At 40.7% G+C, this 17,848-nt stretch overlaps 1 protein-coding gene across 1 annotated transcript in view; it reads right to left on the bottom strand.

Moving 5' to 3' along the window:
• The window catches only part of LOC106550835 (uncharacterized), a 44,507-nt gene that overhangs the window by 17,602 nt on the left and 9,057 nt on the right, over positions 1-17,848 (bottom strand). The window contains 2 exon segments of the mRNA XM_087710439.1: positions 100-160; positions 12,259-12,473. Of these exon segments, the coding sequence (XP_087566565.1) occupies positions 100-160; positions 12,259-12,473 (276 nt within the window).

Raw genomic sequence — 17,848 nt, forward strand, 5'->3', positions numbered from 1 at the left:
TCTGTATAAAAGCCCAAATCAAACCTACAGATGATTTATCTACCCAGAGCCTTGAACTGCTGTTCTCTGCTTGGATCTGAAGAATGCTTCTCTGCCTACCTTTTTGAGTGTTGTGAAGGTGAATTCCATCCCAGTGCGTTTGTTTATTTCTTCTTCGTATCTAAATGAAAGAGGGTTGGTTGGTATGAATGAAATGCCCAAAAGATATCATTAAAAGAGACTGTATAATTTGTTTTCTACGTTAACTCCCTTTATGTTTAGGAAATAAAATCAGTGATCTCAATGCAGACACACAAACATCCCACAAAAACCCTACACCTGGCCATCTGTTCATGTAATTGTGAATTATTATAACTCTTAGAACAGTGTTTCTCAACCTTGGCGACTTTAAGTCCTGTGGACTTCAACTCCCAGAGTTGAAGTCCACAGGACTTAAAGTCGCCAAGGTTGAGAAACACTGTCTTAGAAACACCAACATATGGTTCTATTATACTAGTTGCTGTGTAGGTGCACACTCAAGAGAGACTAGCTCTACCCTGAAGAGTTACCAAAGCAGCTATACAATGTCTGGGTAAATAATATACAAAATAATAATTTTGGAAATAATATCAGAAAAAAAGTAATGACCATATAACTAAGTTTAGAACAAACGACAATTAGTGTGACTTCATACTTGACTGCCTCAAGGAACAAAAGACATTTCTTTCCAATAATTTGTCCCATTTCCTTCCCTGGTACACAACATTTGTGGTTTGAAAGCCACAGACTGGCCATCTCAATAGAGGTAGTCCTCAACTTACAACTGTTCATTTAGTGACCATTCAAAGTTACGTCGTCTCTGAAAAAAAGTGCCTTAAGACCATTTTTCACACTTGTGACCATTGAAGCATCCCCATGATCAAAATTCAGATGGTTGGCAACTGGTTCATATTTATGCCAGTTGCTGTTCCGGGGTCAGGTGATCCGCTTTTGCGACCTTCTGACAAGCAAAGTCAATGGGGAAGTCAGATTCACTTAACAACTGTGTTACTAACTTAACAAATGCAATGATTCACTTAACAACTGTGACCAGAAAAGTCTTAAAATGGGGCAAACTCAACAAATGTTTCATTTAGCAACCTAACATTTGGGCTCAATTGTGGTCGTAACTCAAGGACTGCCTGTATCATAATGACACAGTCCCTTAAATTAATTAATATCAGTTGCACAGGTTTTACATACCCACCTGTAGGGATTGCTAGCAGAAGGGACACAGGAATTGCTCATATAATCTAAACAAGCTTCATAAAATATTAACATTCTTGGCATTGCTATCAGAGTGACGGGGGAATTGAAGCATGTTTAGCCAGGATATATTGCTGGCTCTTATGCCAATGTTTGCCTTTACAAGGTGCCACTAATGTTGTCATGGAATACACAAATTACATCTGAGGAAATCACAAAGGATTTTTCATTGGATTTGAACAAATAACAAAATGTACATCTGGCTTTTGAAATCATGTCATGGGCACTCTCACAAAATGGCTGTCATATTAGGTAGCCTAATATGAATGATATTATCATTCATCAATTTGCTCCCTGTCCTACAAATCCCCTAAAATGCCTTTACATCCCAGGGGGAGATACACTTCAAGTAAAGCTTTGGGATGTGCTCACTCAGCACTTTTTCTAAAAATGCTTATGAGGTCTTTTCATTTTTAAACATTAAGGGATGCTATTTGTCATAACTCATGTTGGCCAGCTTTCTTCCTATGAGTCAATCCCTGCCCAAAGGTTTGGAAATAATAACAATAATTAACAATAATTCAAGCAGGGCAGCGAAACAACTGTGGGCACAACTGTTACGGACACCCAAATATCTGTAGGGCAGAATAGATGAATTGCTCTATATACGATCATTTCCGTCCAGACCAAATTGCTGCTTTTCCTGATCTCACATAATGCCATTGCCATTATCACAACTTGCCTCCAGAAGTTGTAAATGCTTCAACATTGGAAGTTTTAAAGAAGTGATTGGATAACCATTTGTCTGAAATGGTAGGGGGTTGGACTAGAAGACCTCCAAGGTCCCTTCCAACTCTGTTATTCTGTTCTGTTCTGTTCTATTCTATTCTATTCTATTCTATTCTATTCTATTCTATTCTATTCTATTCTATTCTATTCTATTCTATTCTATTCTATTCTATTCTATTCTATTCTATTCTATTCTATTCTATTCTATTCTTACCACTGATGGTGGTGTTTTATACAAGTGTCTTAGCAACAGCAGTCCCAAACTGGACCCTCAACTCAAATATAAATGGTTTTATTACCCCCGCCCCCTTATACCCAAGTTACCCTCAATTTAAGGACCACTAATTTAAACAATATTTACTATAAACATGTATTCGGAAAATAGTGTTTGAAAAATATTTTAATGGGTTTTGACATATTTTTGTCACTATTATCAATCCTGGATAAATTACAGCAAATTCCACAAATTCAGAAGAATAAAAACACAGTCATCAATTAAGATCCTATGAAGCAGGACCCTGATTTTAAATGTGGTCTATGGCCTTGTGCAGGAGGATGATCACACTTGCTCTTTGAATGGCAGGCTGAAAATTCTGCAGAGGATGGGACAAGTTTCATCTAATTAAAACCTCATTAAATCCCAATTTAATTAAGTACAATTAAGATATTGCTCTCTGTGTAGTCAATACTTTCCCGTTTCTATCACATTAAAAAAAAATTACCTACTTGAAAACAATCTTTGGAGGAGCTGCTGTGGTTTCATGTATTGCTGCCTCTCCCCCCCCCAAAAAACCACTTTTACTCAGGGGTGGGCTTCAAAAATTTTGGCCATGGTGGGTGTGGCCTAGTCGGCCTCCTGCATCAGAGCTGGGTGGGTGGGGTGTTTTTGTCCTCCCCGTGCTCTGGAGGTTTTCCTCAAGCCTCTGGGAGGATGAAAACAGCCCCCCCCCCGGCCCTTGGGAGGCTGGAAACGGACCCTGTTTCTGGCATTCTCGAACTTCCAGAGACCTTTTTTTCACCCTCCCCGAGCCTCTACGTGCACCGTGCACTTACCTATATCCAAAACAGGCTGTGTGGGGACTCCTGGGAGGGGCGAGGAGTGGCGAGTGAGGTCGGTGGGACAAGCTAGGAGTGGGATTTGGGGGTTCTCTGAACTGCACAGAATCTTAGCTAGAAGTTCTCCTGAACCCCTGCAAACCTCCAGCAGCCCACCCCTGGGTAATATGGAAGGGTTCCACCACAAATGTGCGAACGACAAAAGCGCGCCTCACTAAACCGCGGTGACAAAACCGCGCGACGAATGAGCGACGAATGAGCCCTGAAGCGCGCCGACAACAGCGCGCCGACAGAAGCACCCTGTAACCTAACCCAAAACCTAACCCTAAACCTAACCCTAAACCTAACCCTAAACCTAACCCTAACCCTAACCCTAAACCTAACCCTAAACCTAACCCTAAACCTAACCCTAAACCTTACCTTAACTTAAATCGTGCTTCTGTCGGCACGCTGTTGTCGACGCGCTTTTGACATCGCGGTTTTAGCGGCGCGGTTTTGTCGGTGCGCTTATGACGTTCGCGCTTTTGTCGGGTCACGATATGGAAGGAGGAGCTCTAAACTGATTTTCTCCTTTGTGATCTCCCGCGACAGTCTACCTAAATATGGTGAAGTTCTAGGCTTCAAATGTGGCTAATAGTGGAGGGCCTTGTTCTACTCTCTGGGGTTTCCTTGGGTCTGTGCATAAAAAAATGCACATCTTTCTTCCCACCAACACTAAACCAAACAGAAGGCTAAGATTTACCCCTTCCCATGATTTATATATAAATAATTGCCTGAAAACCCTCCAACTGTTCTCATTTGTCACAGCAGCAACCTTGATCGCTTGCTTCTCAAAGTCCTAATACTGGAAAAACCCTAATATAGCCCCCATTTATAGCATTATAGAATCAATGTTGCCCCGCTCTTGGGATTACACTATCTGGCAAATTTCTCCAAGTCCTGCTTCCTTTTCTAACAGGAGCTTTAAAGATCATTGAGATGACACATTCAGTGACTTAATAGACGACTACATGACAACGGAGAGACTGATGGATGCCAAAATACCTCTGAACCATACATCCTGTGACATGAACTTGTTTTCTCCTGACTGACTCATTTTCCCTGAGTCTGATTTCAGTTTGAATTTGCCACATGCAGACAGACTACTACTTCCTTTTGGAGTGTTATGTTCAATGTGGTAAGGGAAAGGCTGATGACTGTCGGATTCCTGGAGGATGCTGGCCTGTTTAGTTTCTGAAACACCCAACCAAACATGAGAATATGAATGAAGAATTTATCAGTGCAAAGCAAGTGCCTCTTAAATAAGACATAGTAGCAGCCCACAGGTATTCTCTCAAATGTTCCTCCAATAAGATTCTTCACATTGTAGTAATTCTTCAGGGAGAAGGCGGCCAGTTCTCCAAATGGTTGTAAACTAACTTGATTTGATTTTCTGCTATTTAAGTCACTCCTCCCTAACAACAAGAGTGGGTAGTTTTCTGAAATTACATCCTTTGGTTGTTCCGGTTGTTCCAGCTGTATCCCATATGCCACATATATATTAATTGCTCATGTAGATGAAAACAGTAATCAGCTGTACTTCATTTTGTTTTACATTCTTCATAAGAGGTGTAGCAGAGCATTTTACAGCAAATAAAGACAGCTGACCTTTATTTCCTATTCCATTTCTTTATTTCCTATTCCATCTAATTCAACCTGTAAGGTAAAAGTACAATATGTGCTAGTCATTCCCGACTCTAGGGGGCTCATCTCCATTTCAAAGGTGAAGAGCCAGTGCTGTCCAAAGACGTCTCTGCGGTCATCTGGCTGGCATGACTAAACACCAAAGGCGCATGGAACACTGTTTCCTTCCCACCAAAGGTGATTCCTATTTTTCTACTTGTATTTTTACATGCTTCCGAACTGCTAGGTTGGCAAAAGCTGGGACAAGTAATGGGAGCTCACTCTGTTAAGCGGTGCTAGAGATTCAAACTGCCGAAGTGTTGACCTTTCTGATCGACAAGCTCAGCATCTTAGCCACTGAGCCACCACATCCCTATTAATTCAATCTGTAAGCATTCCCAATATGTCTAGCAAACAATGAACAGTTCCAGAGGTGATGGAAATGTATACAAGGTGATATCCTCTTATTCCCCAAAGAGGGATTGTCAATACATGTTTAAAGGAGAGGGGCTATTGCTTTGCTGCTTAAGATAGGGTGAGAGTATGACATCCTCACTTGTGATTAATTTTTCTATTAATTAAATGAAACTATATAGCTCCCCAATTCATATGGAGCAAATCCAGGCAGTGACAGCATTAAAAATTCACAATTAAAAATCCACATTTAAAAAAAAAATCCACCCCACACCCTCCACCCCATGACAATAACAGAATCAATCAAGTCACTTGATTTGCTTTGAATGGGGCCCCAAGCTCGCAGACAAAACCAAGGTTTTGCTGAAAAGGAACAAGGTGGGGGCCACTCTTATCTTTTGGGGAATGCTGTTTCAAAGGGAAGGTGTTATCACAGAGAACTCAAGATAATTAGATGTCAGAGAAATACTGGTGGGTTATAATTCTGAAGGAAATCCATTCTAGAATCTATTAATGACACAAGAGAGGCTTTTCCCTGGCAAACAGGCTGTTACCTATAATCATCCCTACTTTCATGTGAAGTGTTAATACCACTTTATAATGCCTTGGTAAGACCACACTTGGAATATTACATCCAGTTTTGATCACCACAATATAAAAAAGGTGTTGAGACTCTGGAAAAAGTGCAGAGAAGAGCAACAAAGATGATTAGGGGACTGGAGGCTAAAACATATGAATAGTTGCAGGAACTATTCATCTAGTTTAATGAAAAGAACTAGGAATAACATGATAGCAGTGTTCCAAAATCTAAGGGGCTGCCACAAAGAAGAGGGAGTCAACCTATTCTCCAAAGCATCTGAAGACAGGACAAGAAAACCTAGAACTAAGGAGAAATATCCTGACAGTGTTGGAACGACTTAACTCCAGTAATTATGGGTGCTCCATCACTGGAGGCTTTTAAGAAGAGATTGGACAACCAATTGTCTGAAATGTTATAGGGTTTCTTGCTTGAGCAGGGGTTTGGACTAGAAGATCTCCCTTCTAACTCCGCGGGCCATGAGTTTCACAGCCCTGATCTACATCTACACATCTCTGCACTATTACTTATTCACAAAGAAGGGTAACGTCTAAATAAGCCACAAACAGCCTTACCAGGCTTCAGATCTGAAATAAGAAATTAAGCTAGGTATGGACAGATCTAGAAATGCAATGAGTGTAAAATACTAGCAATAGCACTTAGACTTATATACCGCTTCACGGTGCTTTTACAGCCCTCTCCAAGCAGTTTACAGAATCAGCCTGTTGCCCCCACAATCTGGGTCCTCATTTTACTAGCCTTGGAAGGCTAGAAGGCTGAGTCAACCTTAAGCCCCATCAGGACTGAACTCCAGGCTGTGAGCAGTGTTAACCTGCAATACTGCATTCTAACCACTTTGCTCCAGGATTCCTAGGTATGTGCATAAAAAACACAAAATACTAGCTAGTTGTTTAGTCAAAACGAGTGTCCCCTCCCATTATTTGTACCAGGTGTAACCCATTCAGAAACTTCATGCTGTCAATTATTGCAAACTACATTGTCCTTCTAAGCTGGGGAAGGACTCTTGAGGCCTGAATGTGCAGAAAGGCAGGTACTCAATGCGTGCCAAGTCCCAGCCTCAGAAGTTGGATTCCCAAGCCAAACCTTGAAGACCCTGAGACAGAAGCAAAGATGACATGTTTGCAGCAGCTATAAATGAAAAGGATTCAGCAACAGAAACGCCTGGAGGCTTCAGGAACAGGCCGCTCTTCCAAAGACAAAACAGGTGGTGACAGAACCTTCTCCCCACCCTGGGAGCTACCTATTTCATAAGGCCCATTAGATGTATAATGGCAGAAAGGTTGGTTCTTCTGGTTTTTCTGCCCTTTGGCTGGAATGTTTGATTTGTAGCCAGGCTGTTAGGCTTAATTAGAGCCTGCCTCATCAATATAGCCAGCCAGATTCCTCTTTCCCTCTTCTTTGCAAATGAACTGATACCAGTACTTCCTACGGCCCCAGCCCATCCAGAGAGAGGACTTTCAAGATACCTGAGCTCTCCAAACAAAGCATGCCAAAGAGTGGTGGGATTCAAATAATTTAACAACCAGTTTTCTGGCCTAATGACCAGCTGCGTAGGTGTGGTTCGGTGGTCATGTGACTGGGTGGTTGTGGCCAACTCAACATCACTCATGTCGATGGGCACTTCGCCTTAGCTGTTACAATGTATTAATGGTTAACCGGAGAGGCAGTTTCTGTAAGCAGGGCAAGAAAGATTAGGCTAGAAACAACATCAAAATATTTCCTTCCTGCCTTCCTTATAGGATTAGTCCTGTAAAGTGGAAAAAACCAAAAGGAGATTTCTTCCAACAACCAGTTCTTGGAACTGCTTAGAAAGTTAACAACTGGTTCAGAGGTGGGTTGCTCCCGTTCAGCCTGGATCGGGCGAACGGTATTAGCGGTGGCGGGAGGCTCCGCCACCCACCCATTATGTGTGCGCATGAGAGAACCGGTAGTAAAAAAAAAATTAGAAACCCACTACTGAACCAGTTCTCCCGAATATGTGCAAACTGTCTGAATCCCACCACTGGTTCCAACCTGCCACAGGTTTCTGACCAGAACTGGTTGCAGAGGAGTCTGGTATCAAAGATTCAATGGAAATAGAGGCTCCTTCCCAACTCCCAATGTCTGTAGCAGAAGGATAGGCAATTGGGGAGGGGAATATGGTGCCCTGCTAGGTGACAACATGAGATGCACAGACTTGCATCTCATGTACACTGATTTTTCTTCAAGGTTGGCTCTGTGTCTTTTATAAAAAAGAAAGAACATCCTTTAATGTGCTTCAAAATAAACAAATGTAGTGGATACAATAAATGCAAAAGCAAAATTATTCAGGATAATTGAACTGTGATCATTAAAAGGTAATCCTAAAACAGGGACTGAAGACAGAAGAGATTTAAAAAGTCCTTAGATATAGAAGAATGGTTAGTCCTAACTTGGTACTTCTTATCCTATTGGAAAATTCTGTTATTCAAATCAAATCAAAGCAAGCCCAAGAACCAGCTGCAAATTGTCTAGCATTAGCAAGGAAACATTTAACTATCCTATTATTTTTTTAAAAACAACAACAGTGACATAATGAAACAAAGAAGATTCACAAAGAAATGTGTTGTCCCTGCTTGCTCTTTGCCTGCAGTTGGTCCCCACCTCCTTTGGAAAAGTCAACAGAGTGTAATATGAAAGCCTATTACTTGCCTGGTGGCTAAAAACATTAGAAGATAGGTATCTTTCCAGAGATCTCAAATTGTAACTTGGCACATTGATCTTAGGCAGGTCCCTCGTAATAAAGGAACACTGTGTCAAAATTATGGGAATTTTCCAGATGGCACTTTTGTGTTAGAAAGTAAAGATACATGTAGATTTTAAGCATTTTTCTTTTTAGAGAAAGGATTTGCAGAAAATATTGTAAAATCTCTTCTCCTCTGTCTTCTCCTCCCCTCCCCCTCCTTTCCTTTACCTTAAAAATGGGAACTGGAAAATGAAAGGTTTACAAGCAGAAACATATACAATTACATCAAGGAGATGCTTTACGATGCTCTTGTCAGGTTTTGCACAAGCTTTTCCCATGTGTAGCTTTAGTACTTTTCTGCCCAGAAGGCTGATTTAAAATGGGAAAGAAGAGGGAAGGATTCTGCCAGCTCTGGCAGTAGTGAGCACAGTACAGCTTTTCCATGGCTTTTGCTGATAAAGGATTATGCATGGCCTATATTTTACCAATTTTTATAATTTGGAAGGAAGCAATTTAGCTTGCTCTGTCATCTTACCTATCCCTCGGGCTCCTTTCCAATGTTGCCCTCCAGACCAGGGCCATTCCCTGCCCCATTCCCTTTTCCTCGCAGAGTTTGCTTCCTCCCTTGCAGGGGCAGTCTCCTGTTTCCCCCCCCCCATCTCCTCCCCAGCCATGACTACTTTTGGACATGGAAAAGCGCTAGTCCATATTATGAGCATTTTCATGCCTGTGACTTGTTTGAGGGCCAACTTGACAGATTGCTAAACCAACCACTACAAATATCTACCTACTCTTGCCCATCCCCATCTCATCCCACATAAAGAAGAGTTGTTGCTTGTTTGCCCCACTGGTAGGTGACACTTTGTGTGTGTGTGGGGGAAATGTTGGTGGGTAGCTATCACTTTTCTTTACTTGTCCCACATTAAGCAGGAAGGACAGCTCCACTCCCCAGCCTCATGATGGAGGTTGCATAGGAACCATCAGTAAGGACAATGCAATTTATACCATCATATTTTTCCACTGGTTGACACATTGGAGAGCAGCCCTTAAATATGGCCAACTAGTTGCATCCAATATTGAAGCGTGCAATGCCATTTTAAGAGACCATGGGTTTAGACGCGAAGAAACATAAAATAAAGAAGAGGAGGAACTGGACAAACGAACCTTTTTGACGTATTCAGTGTCAGACTGCTTTCAAGGTGATTCTGAGACTTGGGGCAAGAAAAACAGTGGCATCATTCATTCCTTGGCCAAGGATCAGCCACAAAAACTACTTCGGAAAAAGGTGCGGGCTGAGCTGTCATATTGCTGGACAACTGCATGTCCCTTTAAAAGTTTTTCATTGTGCAGCTTCTTGCTTAATTCTCAGATGCTTCCACTGGTAACCTTCCCATATTTTCCCCCACACAGTTTCTTTTGATAAAAATGAGAGTGTGAAGGGTAGAATAGCTAGAAACCCATCTGAAAAACTGCTTAAAAGCTAATTTTTAGGAATACTTATTTTATCAAATAAAATATGATGAGAATCAGGTCTAAATAAATGCTAGAGAAAAGACACTATTCATAAGCAGCTTCATGTAACTCAAGTCAAATCTAGCCAAGCCAAAACAAAGGAATGTACATTCTGGAATGTGGTTGGATGTTAATCCTCCCCTAAAACCCCTAGATATCAATCTAGACATCATGGTTGTGTCTGTACAAGGTACCTATTTTAATTTTAATTTAATCCAGGGGAACAGCATGTGTGAAGAATATGGTTCATGGTAAATTGGATATATTTCTGCTGCTAAAAAATAAATAAATCTGAACATTAAATGTGATAAGAATTAACCTATTCTAGTTTCAGCTTTATTTCTGTATTCTTTATTTCAGCTTTAAATTGCATGCAGCATTTGTTAAATTAGAAATGAATAAATGAACTTGATCATCAAATTAGATTTATTTTGGTTTGTTTTAGACAAATATGCCCTTTTGCTTTCTATCATCAATTTTATCCACTAATCTTTCAAGCAATCCACTCATTTAAGTTCACCTTGAGAACACTTCATTGTTGAATTAGACTTATAATTCAGATGGCTGCAAACTGCATTCATATATCTTTTTAAAGAGTCTATTTATGGATATGCATGTGGTGGCTCAGTGGCTAAGATGCTGAATTTGTCGATCAGAAAGGACGGCAGTTTGGCGGTTTGAATCCCTAGCGCCGCGTAATGGAGTGCGCTCCCGTTACTTGTCCCAGCTTCTGCCAACCTAGCAGTTTGAAAGCATATAAAAATGCAAGTAGAAAAAAAGGAACCACCTTTGGTGGGAAAGTAACAGTGTTCTGTGCGCCTTCGGCATTTAGTCATGCCGGCCATATGACCACAGAGACATCTTCGGATAACGCTGGCTCTTCGGCTTTGAAACGGAGATGAGCACTGCCTCCTAGAGTCGGGAACGATTAGCACATATGTGCAAGGGGAACGTTTACCTTTTTACCTTTACATTATTATTTATAAAAACAGGCAGAATTATGCTATGTGTAATAAAAATATTAAATATAGAAGGTTGAAGAGAGGCATTGCTTGCATATATAGGAATACAAAAGAAAAAAAATAAGGGAGATAATTCAGTAAAGTAATACTTCTTAAAACATTTTAGGTGTGGATTTGGTAATAGAAAAAGTAAAACATGCTCGCAGATAGAGAGGAAGAAAAGAAGGATGGGAGAGGGGGGGAATAACCATGTTTTGATCCTGAACTCAAGGAGGTTGTCATTTGAAGAAAGTAGGACACAGAAAGAAAAGAAAGGTTGAGAATTGAGACACTGGAGAAGGGCATATTATATTTATACATAATTACATGTTTATCTCCTCTCGCATTTCTTTTCTTTTTGATTGGATTTCAGGCACCGGCTTTTCAACCAGTGTACAATATCCATCAAACCACGTTGAGGTTAAAAACATTATTCATCAACTAAACTCTACAATTATGGGGTTGGTCTTTGTCTGAAAAGGGAATAACCTTTCATACAGGCCCCATAATGTCAAGAATGTGGCTATGTGTAACTTAATCTTTCCTTAGAATCTATTCACATGTCTAATGAATGAGGAATCAAGAAAGTCCATTTTGGCATTACGGGAAAGCTCACTCTGATACTCATAGCACTCACAATACTGAATTAGAAGCAGGGCTTCTTCTAACCCTTTTGGCTGAGCAACCAACTTCAGTGTTTCAGGAGTGAAGAATAAGACAGAATTGGAGAGGGTTATATGGTGGGTATGGCCACAAAAATCCATCAGGAAAAAGAAGTTTCTGCACCACAGAACAGAGGTGGTATTCAGCAGGTTCTGACCAGTTCTGGAGAACAGGTAGTGGATATTTTGAGTAGTTCGGAGAACCGGTAAATACCACCTCTGACTGGCCCCGCCCTCATCTATTCTCTGCCTCCCCAGGCCCAGCTGATCAGGAGGAAATGGAGATTTCGCCGTAACCTTCCCCTGGAGTGGGGAAGGGATGTAGATTTTACAGTATCCTCCTCTGCCCCGCCCACCAAGCCATGCCACACCCACCAAGCCCACAGAATGGGTAGTAAAAAAAATTGAATCCCACCACTGCCACAGAAGTTAGTGATTGCCTTTCCTATTTCAAGATCACTAGGAACTTTGCATTACATGGTAACAAAAGCTTCACCACAGAGGACTTTTGGCATAATTTCGTTTATGCAGTATCTAGGAATGCAATTATTAAAATGCATAGAAAAATGGAAAAGTTTTATAGGTATGTTCAACAAACCTGTGAAGGGCAAAAAGAAAAAGAGAAAAGAGACTCACTTGTTTCGGAAGGAATCCATAGAAACTAGCACTTCATCAATTTCTGAGTCCAGCTGTTCTTTTTCCGCATCTATAGATCGCATTTCGAGATTCAGTTTATTCATGTACCGGTCATAGAGAAGTTTGATGTCGAAATCAGAAAGGGAATTGTCTTGTTCTTTCAAAAAGTTCCATCTTGTGACCAGAACTTGGTTGTGTTGTTCCAGACTTTGCACCTGTGGATTATGAATAGGTGGAGAAGACTATAAGGATCTTCTTCATTCAGCTGCTGCCACAACATAAACATTGCCATATTGAAAGGATAAGAGAATATTTTGCCCTCTCCCCAAAATTATCTGTGAATAAGTACCCTGTTTCCCTGAAAATAAGACCTCCCCAGATAATAAACCCAATTGGACTTTTGAGTGCATGCGCTAAATTAAGCCCTCCCCCCAAAATAAGCCCTCCCCTAAAATATTGAAAAGCATGCAGAGCCGGTCCCTGCCATTTCCTGGGGGCGGGGAACATGCCCCACATGCCCCGCATGCACCTGCTATCCACATGGAATGGCCTCGCAGAGGCTGCTTCCTCAAACCCTAGCTATTGTGCCCCTTCTCTTAGTGGCAGCCGCAAAAAGAACGGCAGGCCCAACAATGCTACGGCTGGCAAGAATGTGCCAGAAACAAAGGCAGAACTTCCGGCGCTCTCTGGATCAGCTGATCTGCGGGCTGTGGGTTGAGGTTAAGTGGCCTCCTGCACCTCAAAAATAGTAAGACCTCCCTGAAAATAAGGCCAAGCGCTTATTTCGGGGGTCAAAAGAAAATAAGACTCTGTTTTATTTTCAGAGAAATAAAGCTGGGGGGGGGGGGAAGCAACCTGATTGCAATCAGCTAAAAGGTCCACATGCTTTTGAATGTGGCTACTGCTTGGGAGGGGTTGTTTTGTCTAGACCAGTGTTTCTCAACCTTGATGACTTTAAGTCCTGTGGACTTCAACTCTCAGAATTCCCCAGCCAGCTGTGCTGGCTGGGGGATTCTGGGAGTTGAAGTCCATAGGACTTAAAGTCACCAAGGTTGAGAAACACTGGTCTAGAATGTAACCCTTTGCACAATGTCTAGACAATTCTTTCCCTTCTTTTTTGTTATTCCTATTAGAAGGAAGGAATTTTCTTTTTTGAGTTTATGAAAGAGAGTGGTTGGTATGTGCAGATGAGGATCAGTTAATTTGGGAAATAGGGTTCCTCATTTTATAAGCAAATATTTTTAATTGACAGTTATTAATTAAATTAATATGCATTTATATTTCTGGCCTGGCCCAGCCCTTTCTAGTGAGTGTGGCTTCTGCTGGGTCTATATATCCATTTATTCACACACCCACACAAACGTGAGTCACATGTACACATATATTAGATAAGATGTGGGATGGGGGGGGGAATCTTCAGGATTAGTTTCGGCCAGAGGCATCTGCAGTATCAGATACATTAATCAAAATGAAAAGCAGCAGCATTAGGTGATAAACATTCTGCTCCTTTCATAGGTGTGCACCACAAGAAGACATTAATTTCATCATCTTCCCTCTACCAATCCCCTTGCAGATTCTTCTAGTTTCAGCTTTTGGCAACCATCATTTGTGGATGTGAAAAAGCTGGACATTATACAGTATATATATATAATAACTATTTTCTGTTTATTCTTTCTTTTGGGACCATCTTGAATTCAAGATTATCTTCCTTTTGGATAAGTAGAGTAGCATCTCAAATATGCATGTTAAATTTTCCCTTCCCCATAGCATTGCAACTAATTATTATTTATTTATTTAAATTAGTTAATTAATTTAAAACATTTATATAACTGCTCATCTTCCAGACAACTCTGGGCTGCTTCCAATGAAACCTAATTATTATGACAACATAAATCAATTCCCACACTTTTAGTATCAACTTTCTAAAAGCAATGTTCTTTGATAGATGGGTTTCTCTATAAACTAAACAGTTCCTTTTTGTACATAATTATTGATTCTGTTCACCTAACGATGTGCTAACAACCATTTTTTTTAAAAAATGCAAACTTTAAAAGGCCAATGGCTATTACAATGTGGGTCTTTAAAAAGCAGTTTGATAGAGAAGATAATGTGATTCTGATTGACTTCAAGAAGCATCCTTAGCCTGAATCTCACAAGATGGAGAAGAGCCTAAGGCTGGGAAAGACTGAGGGCAAAAGAAGAAGGGGACAACAGAGAATGAGATGGCTGGATGGAGTCACCGAATCAGTAGGCGTGAGCTTAAGTGGACACCAGAGGATGGTAGAGGGCAGGAAAGCCTGGACGAATGTTGTCCATGGGAATGCAATGGGTTGGACACGACTTTGCAACTAATAACAACATAAGGTGGATAGTATGAATCTAAGATTTTACACCTTGGTTGACTGGTGGATTATTTTAGGCTACTTTATGTGACAATCTCAACAAGGTGCAGCACCTGGCTAATTTTATTTGGCTTGGGAGGCCAAGCAACTTCAGATTTTAATTAGTACAGGTAGTCCTCGATTTATGGTAGTTCATTTAGTGAACATTCAAAGTTACAATGATGCTGAAAAAAGTGACTACTTATTATTACTTTTCACATGATCATTGAATCATCCAATGGTCACGTGATCAAAATTCAGCTTGACAACTGACTCATATTTATGAGGGCTGCAGTGTCCCGGGATCATGTGATCACCTTTTGCGACCTTCTGGCAAACAAAATAAACGGGGAAACCAGATTCACTTAACAACCGTGTTACTAACTTAACAACTGCAGTGATTCACTTAACAACTGTGGCAAGAAAGGTCATAAAATGGGGGCACAACTCACTTAACAAATGTCTCGCTTAGCAACATAAATTTTGGGCTCCATTTTGGTCATAAGTTGAGGACTACCTGTATGGACAAAGAAATAACAGGGCCGTAGACAAGAGTGGGGAAATTTTAGTATCTGAAAAGAAGGCCAGGGCACATCATTTATCTACTGTGGCTAAGAAAACTGCACACTTGTTTCCATGTGATCTCTAGACAGTAAGCTTGATTCCTGAGCATCTTTCCCTTTACACTTGCCAGAAATTGTGAAACTGCAGAACAACATCTGTCACTTAAGGAGTCCACTGAATTGTCTCCTTATAAGGGCAGGAGCAGCATCAATATGGCATATTTCCTTAATACGTCCTACTTGCTTAGCATACTTTTAAGAAGGGAATCGGAAAAAGACAGGGAAAGAGAAAACATATGCACACACACACAAAATCTATCTAGGTTGCAGGTTTACAGGGCAATCCAATCCACACTTACTTGCAGATCAGAACTGATACAACTGGTGTAATCAAGCATCTTTCTCTCTCCACCCTTCCACAGAGGTTTAATCTATTCTTCATGAAACAGCCGTCATCTGTTTTTGTTTTGGTTGTTTTTGTGCGTGCGCGCATGTGTATACAGGTAATTTTTTTAGCCTTCTGATTTGTTTGCAGAGTAAATACTATGTCACCACATAAAAACTTTATGAGGGAGCCCTGAATGTTGATTTATCATAACACTGATTACATTCCCTTGAAGAGTTCCTGCTTGTAGGTTACTGCTATATCACATTTACGCACTACTGTTACATCTCAAGAGCATTTATTTATATCTACAGTACTCCCATGATTTCTCCAACTTAACCCTACCCCCTCCATATAGTTGCCTCCCAGTCATCTTACCCAGGGGTGGGATTCAGCCAGTTTGCACCTATTTGGGAGAACCGGTTGTTAACTTTCTAAGCAGTTCGGAGAACTGGTTGTTGGAAGAAATCTCATTTTGGTTTTTTTTCACTGTATAGGGCTAATCCTGTAAGGAAGGCAGGAAGGCAACATTCTGGTGTTGTTTCTAGCCTAATCTTTATTGCCCTACTTACAGAAACTGCCTCTCAGGTTAACCATTATTACATTGTAACAGCTAAGGTGAAGCGCCCATCGATGTGAGTGAGGTTGAGTTGGCCACGCCCACCTAGTCACATGACTACCAAGCCCTGCCTACCCAGCTGGTCATTAAGGAAGAGAACCGGTTGTTAAATTATTTGAATGCCACCAATGGTCTTACCTACCTACCTCTCTCTTTTAACAGAGCATCAGACAAATGATACGGTTGAAAAGCTGGGTAGCACATTATTACATTCTACTTTTGTGGAGAAAGGTGACATTATATTTGTTAAATCCTACTGGCTAACATGAACAACTCTTGATGCATCCCCATTCTCTGCAAATGCTAGCATAGTTCAGAAAACCTGAAATACAGCTTGAAAATATCCTGCTTCATATGGAAACACAATGCAGAAACTTAAGAAATTGAAGCTTGGAAATCTGAAACCTAATGGCAGAACTACAGAAAGTGCAAAAATAAGGTGATCATTATGAAGATGTTGATTCAATAATTAGTATGTGGACAAAATTAGTTCATACTTAAATTTGCTCTTTCACTGGTTTTTAAACAAAATGATTAATATCGATCAGTTGTTCAGAATGCCTTTGTTCCCCTGCCTATATTGTTTTATCACTCTGCACTCATATCTCTTCTGGTCAATGGTAAGTTAGGGCAGAAACGTATCTTGGCAGTGATATTCTAGGATTATGCTTCTTGTTCTGATACTGCCATTTAAATAAATGAAAATACAGTATGTCATATTATAGTATCTGCTATTATAAATTGCTATCTGCAGCAGGGTAAAACACGGCTTAAAAAAAAAAGAAAGCTATGATGCTTATATTCACAGAAGTCCCCCAGAGATAACACATTCCTCCTTACAATGATCATTGTAATAACCTAGAGATCAGATGACAGGTTTGATATACTTGAAAAGGAGCTAAGAGAGAAAGTAGATAAATAAACTAAAGCAAATCAACTCCAACTGTGCCTAAGAAAACAAATCATATGCTATCATCCCTGTTCCTCAAGAAGGATTCATTGTTGAAATTAAAACAGATAACAATGGGAGAGGCGAAACAGAGATGATAACCTTCTTATTCTAATTAGGTGTTTTGTAATTTCATTAAAGATTTAAATTAAAAAAGCAACAGCACCAAACTTTTAAAACAGTGATAACTGAGGAGGCATCCAAATAGACAGGTGTTGCCAGAATAATTCATTTAAGATAAATATACCGATAAATGGAAATTTCACACAACCCTTGAAAAAGCTATACTAAAACACAACAACGTCGTAACTTATAAAGCCCTTCATGGTATTGGATCTGGGTACTTGAGAGACCGCCTGCTGCCAATTACCTCCCACAGACCCATTAGATCTCACAGGGTTGGCCTCCTCCGGGTGCCATCTACCAGCCAATGCCACCTGGCTATTACCCGGGGGAGGGCCTTCTCTGTGGCAGCTCCGGCCCTCTGGAATGAACTCCCCGCAGGGATTCAGACCCTCACCTCTCTCCAGGCCTTCCGAAAAGCCGTCAAAACCTGGCTTTGTCGGCAGGCCTGGGGGTGATGAGTTCCCTCCCCTCTCAACATGTATGGTTGTGCGACTGTTGCCTACTTTTATTATTTGTATTTTGTCTTTTATGTTCCCCCTTTTTTTCCCCTTTGAATTGTTCGCCACC

Source organism: Thamnophis sirtalis, unplaced genomic scaffold, assembly GCF_051295495.1.
Source record: "Thamnophis sirtalis isolate CommonGarterSnake01/CBP01778 unplaced genomic scaffold, rThaSir2_p1.2 scaffold_3, whole genome shotgun sequence".
NCBI classification, from domain to species: Eukaryota; Metazoa; Chordata; class Lepidosauria; order Squamata; family Natricidae; genus Thamnophis; species Thamnophis sirtalis.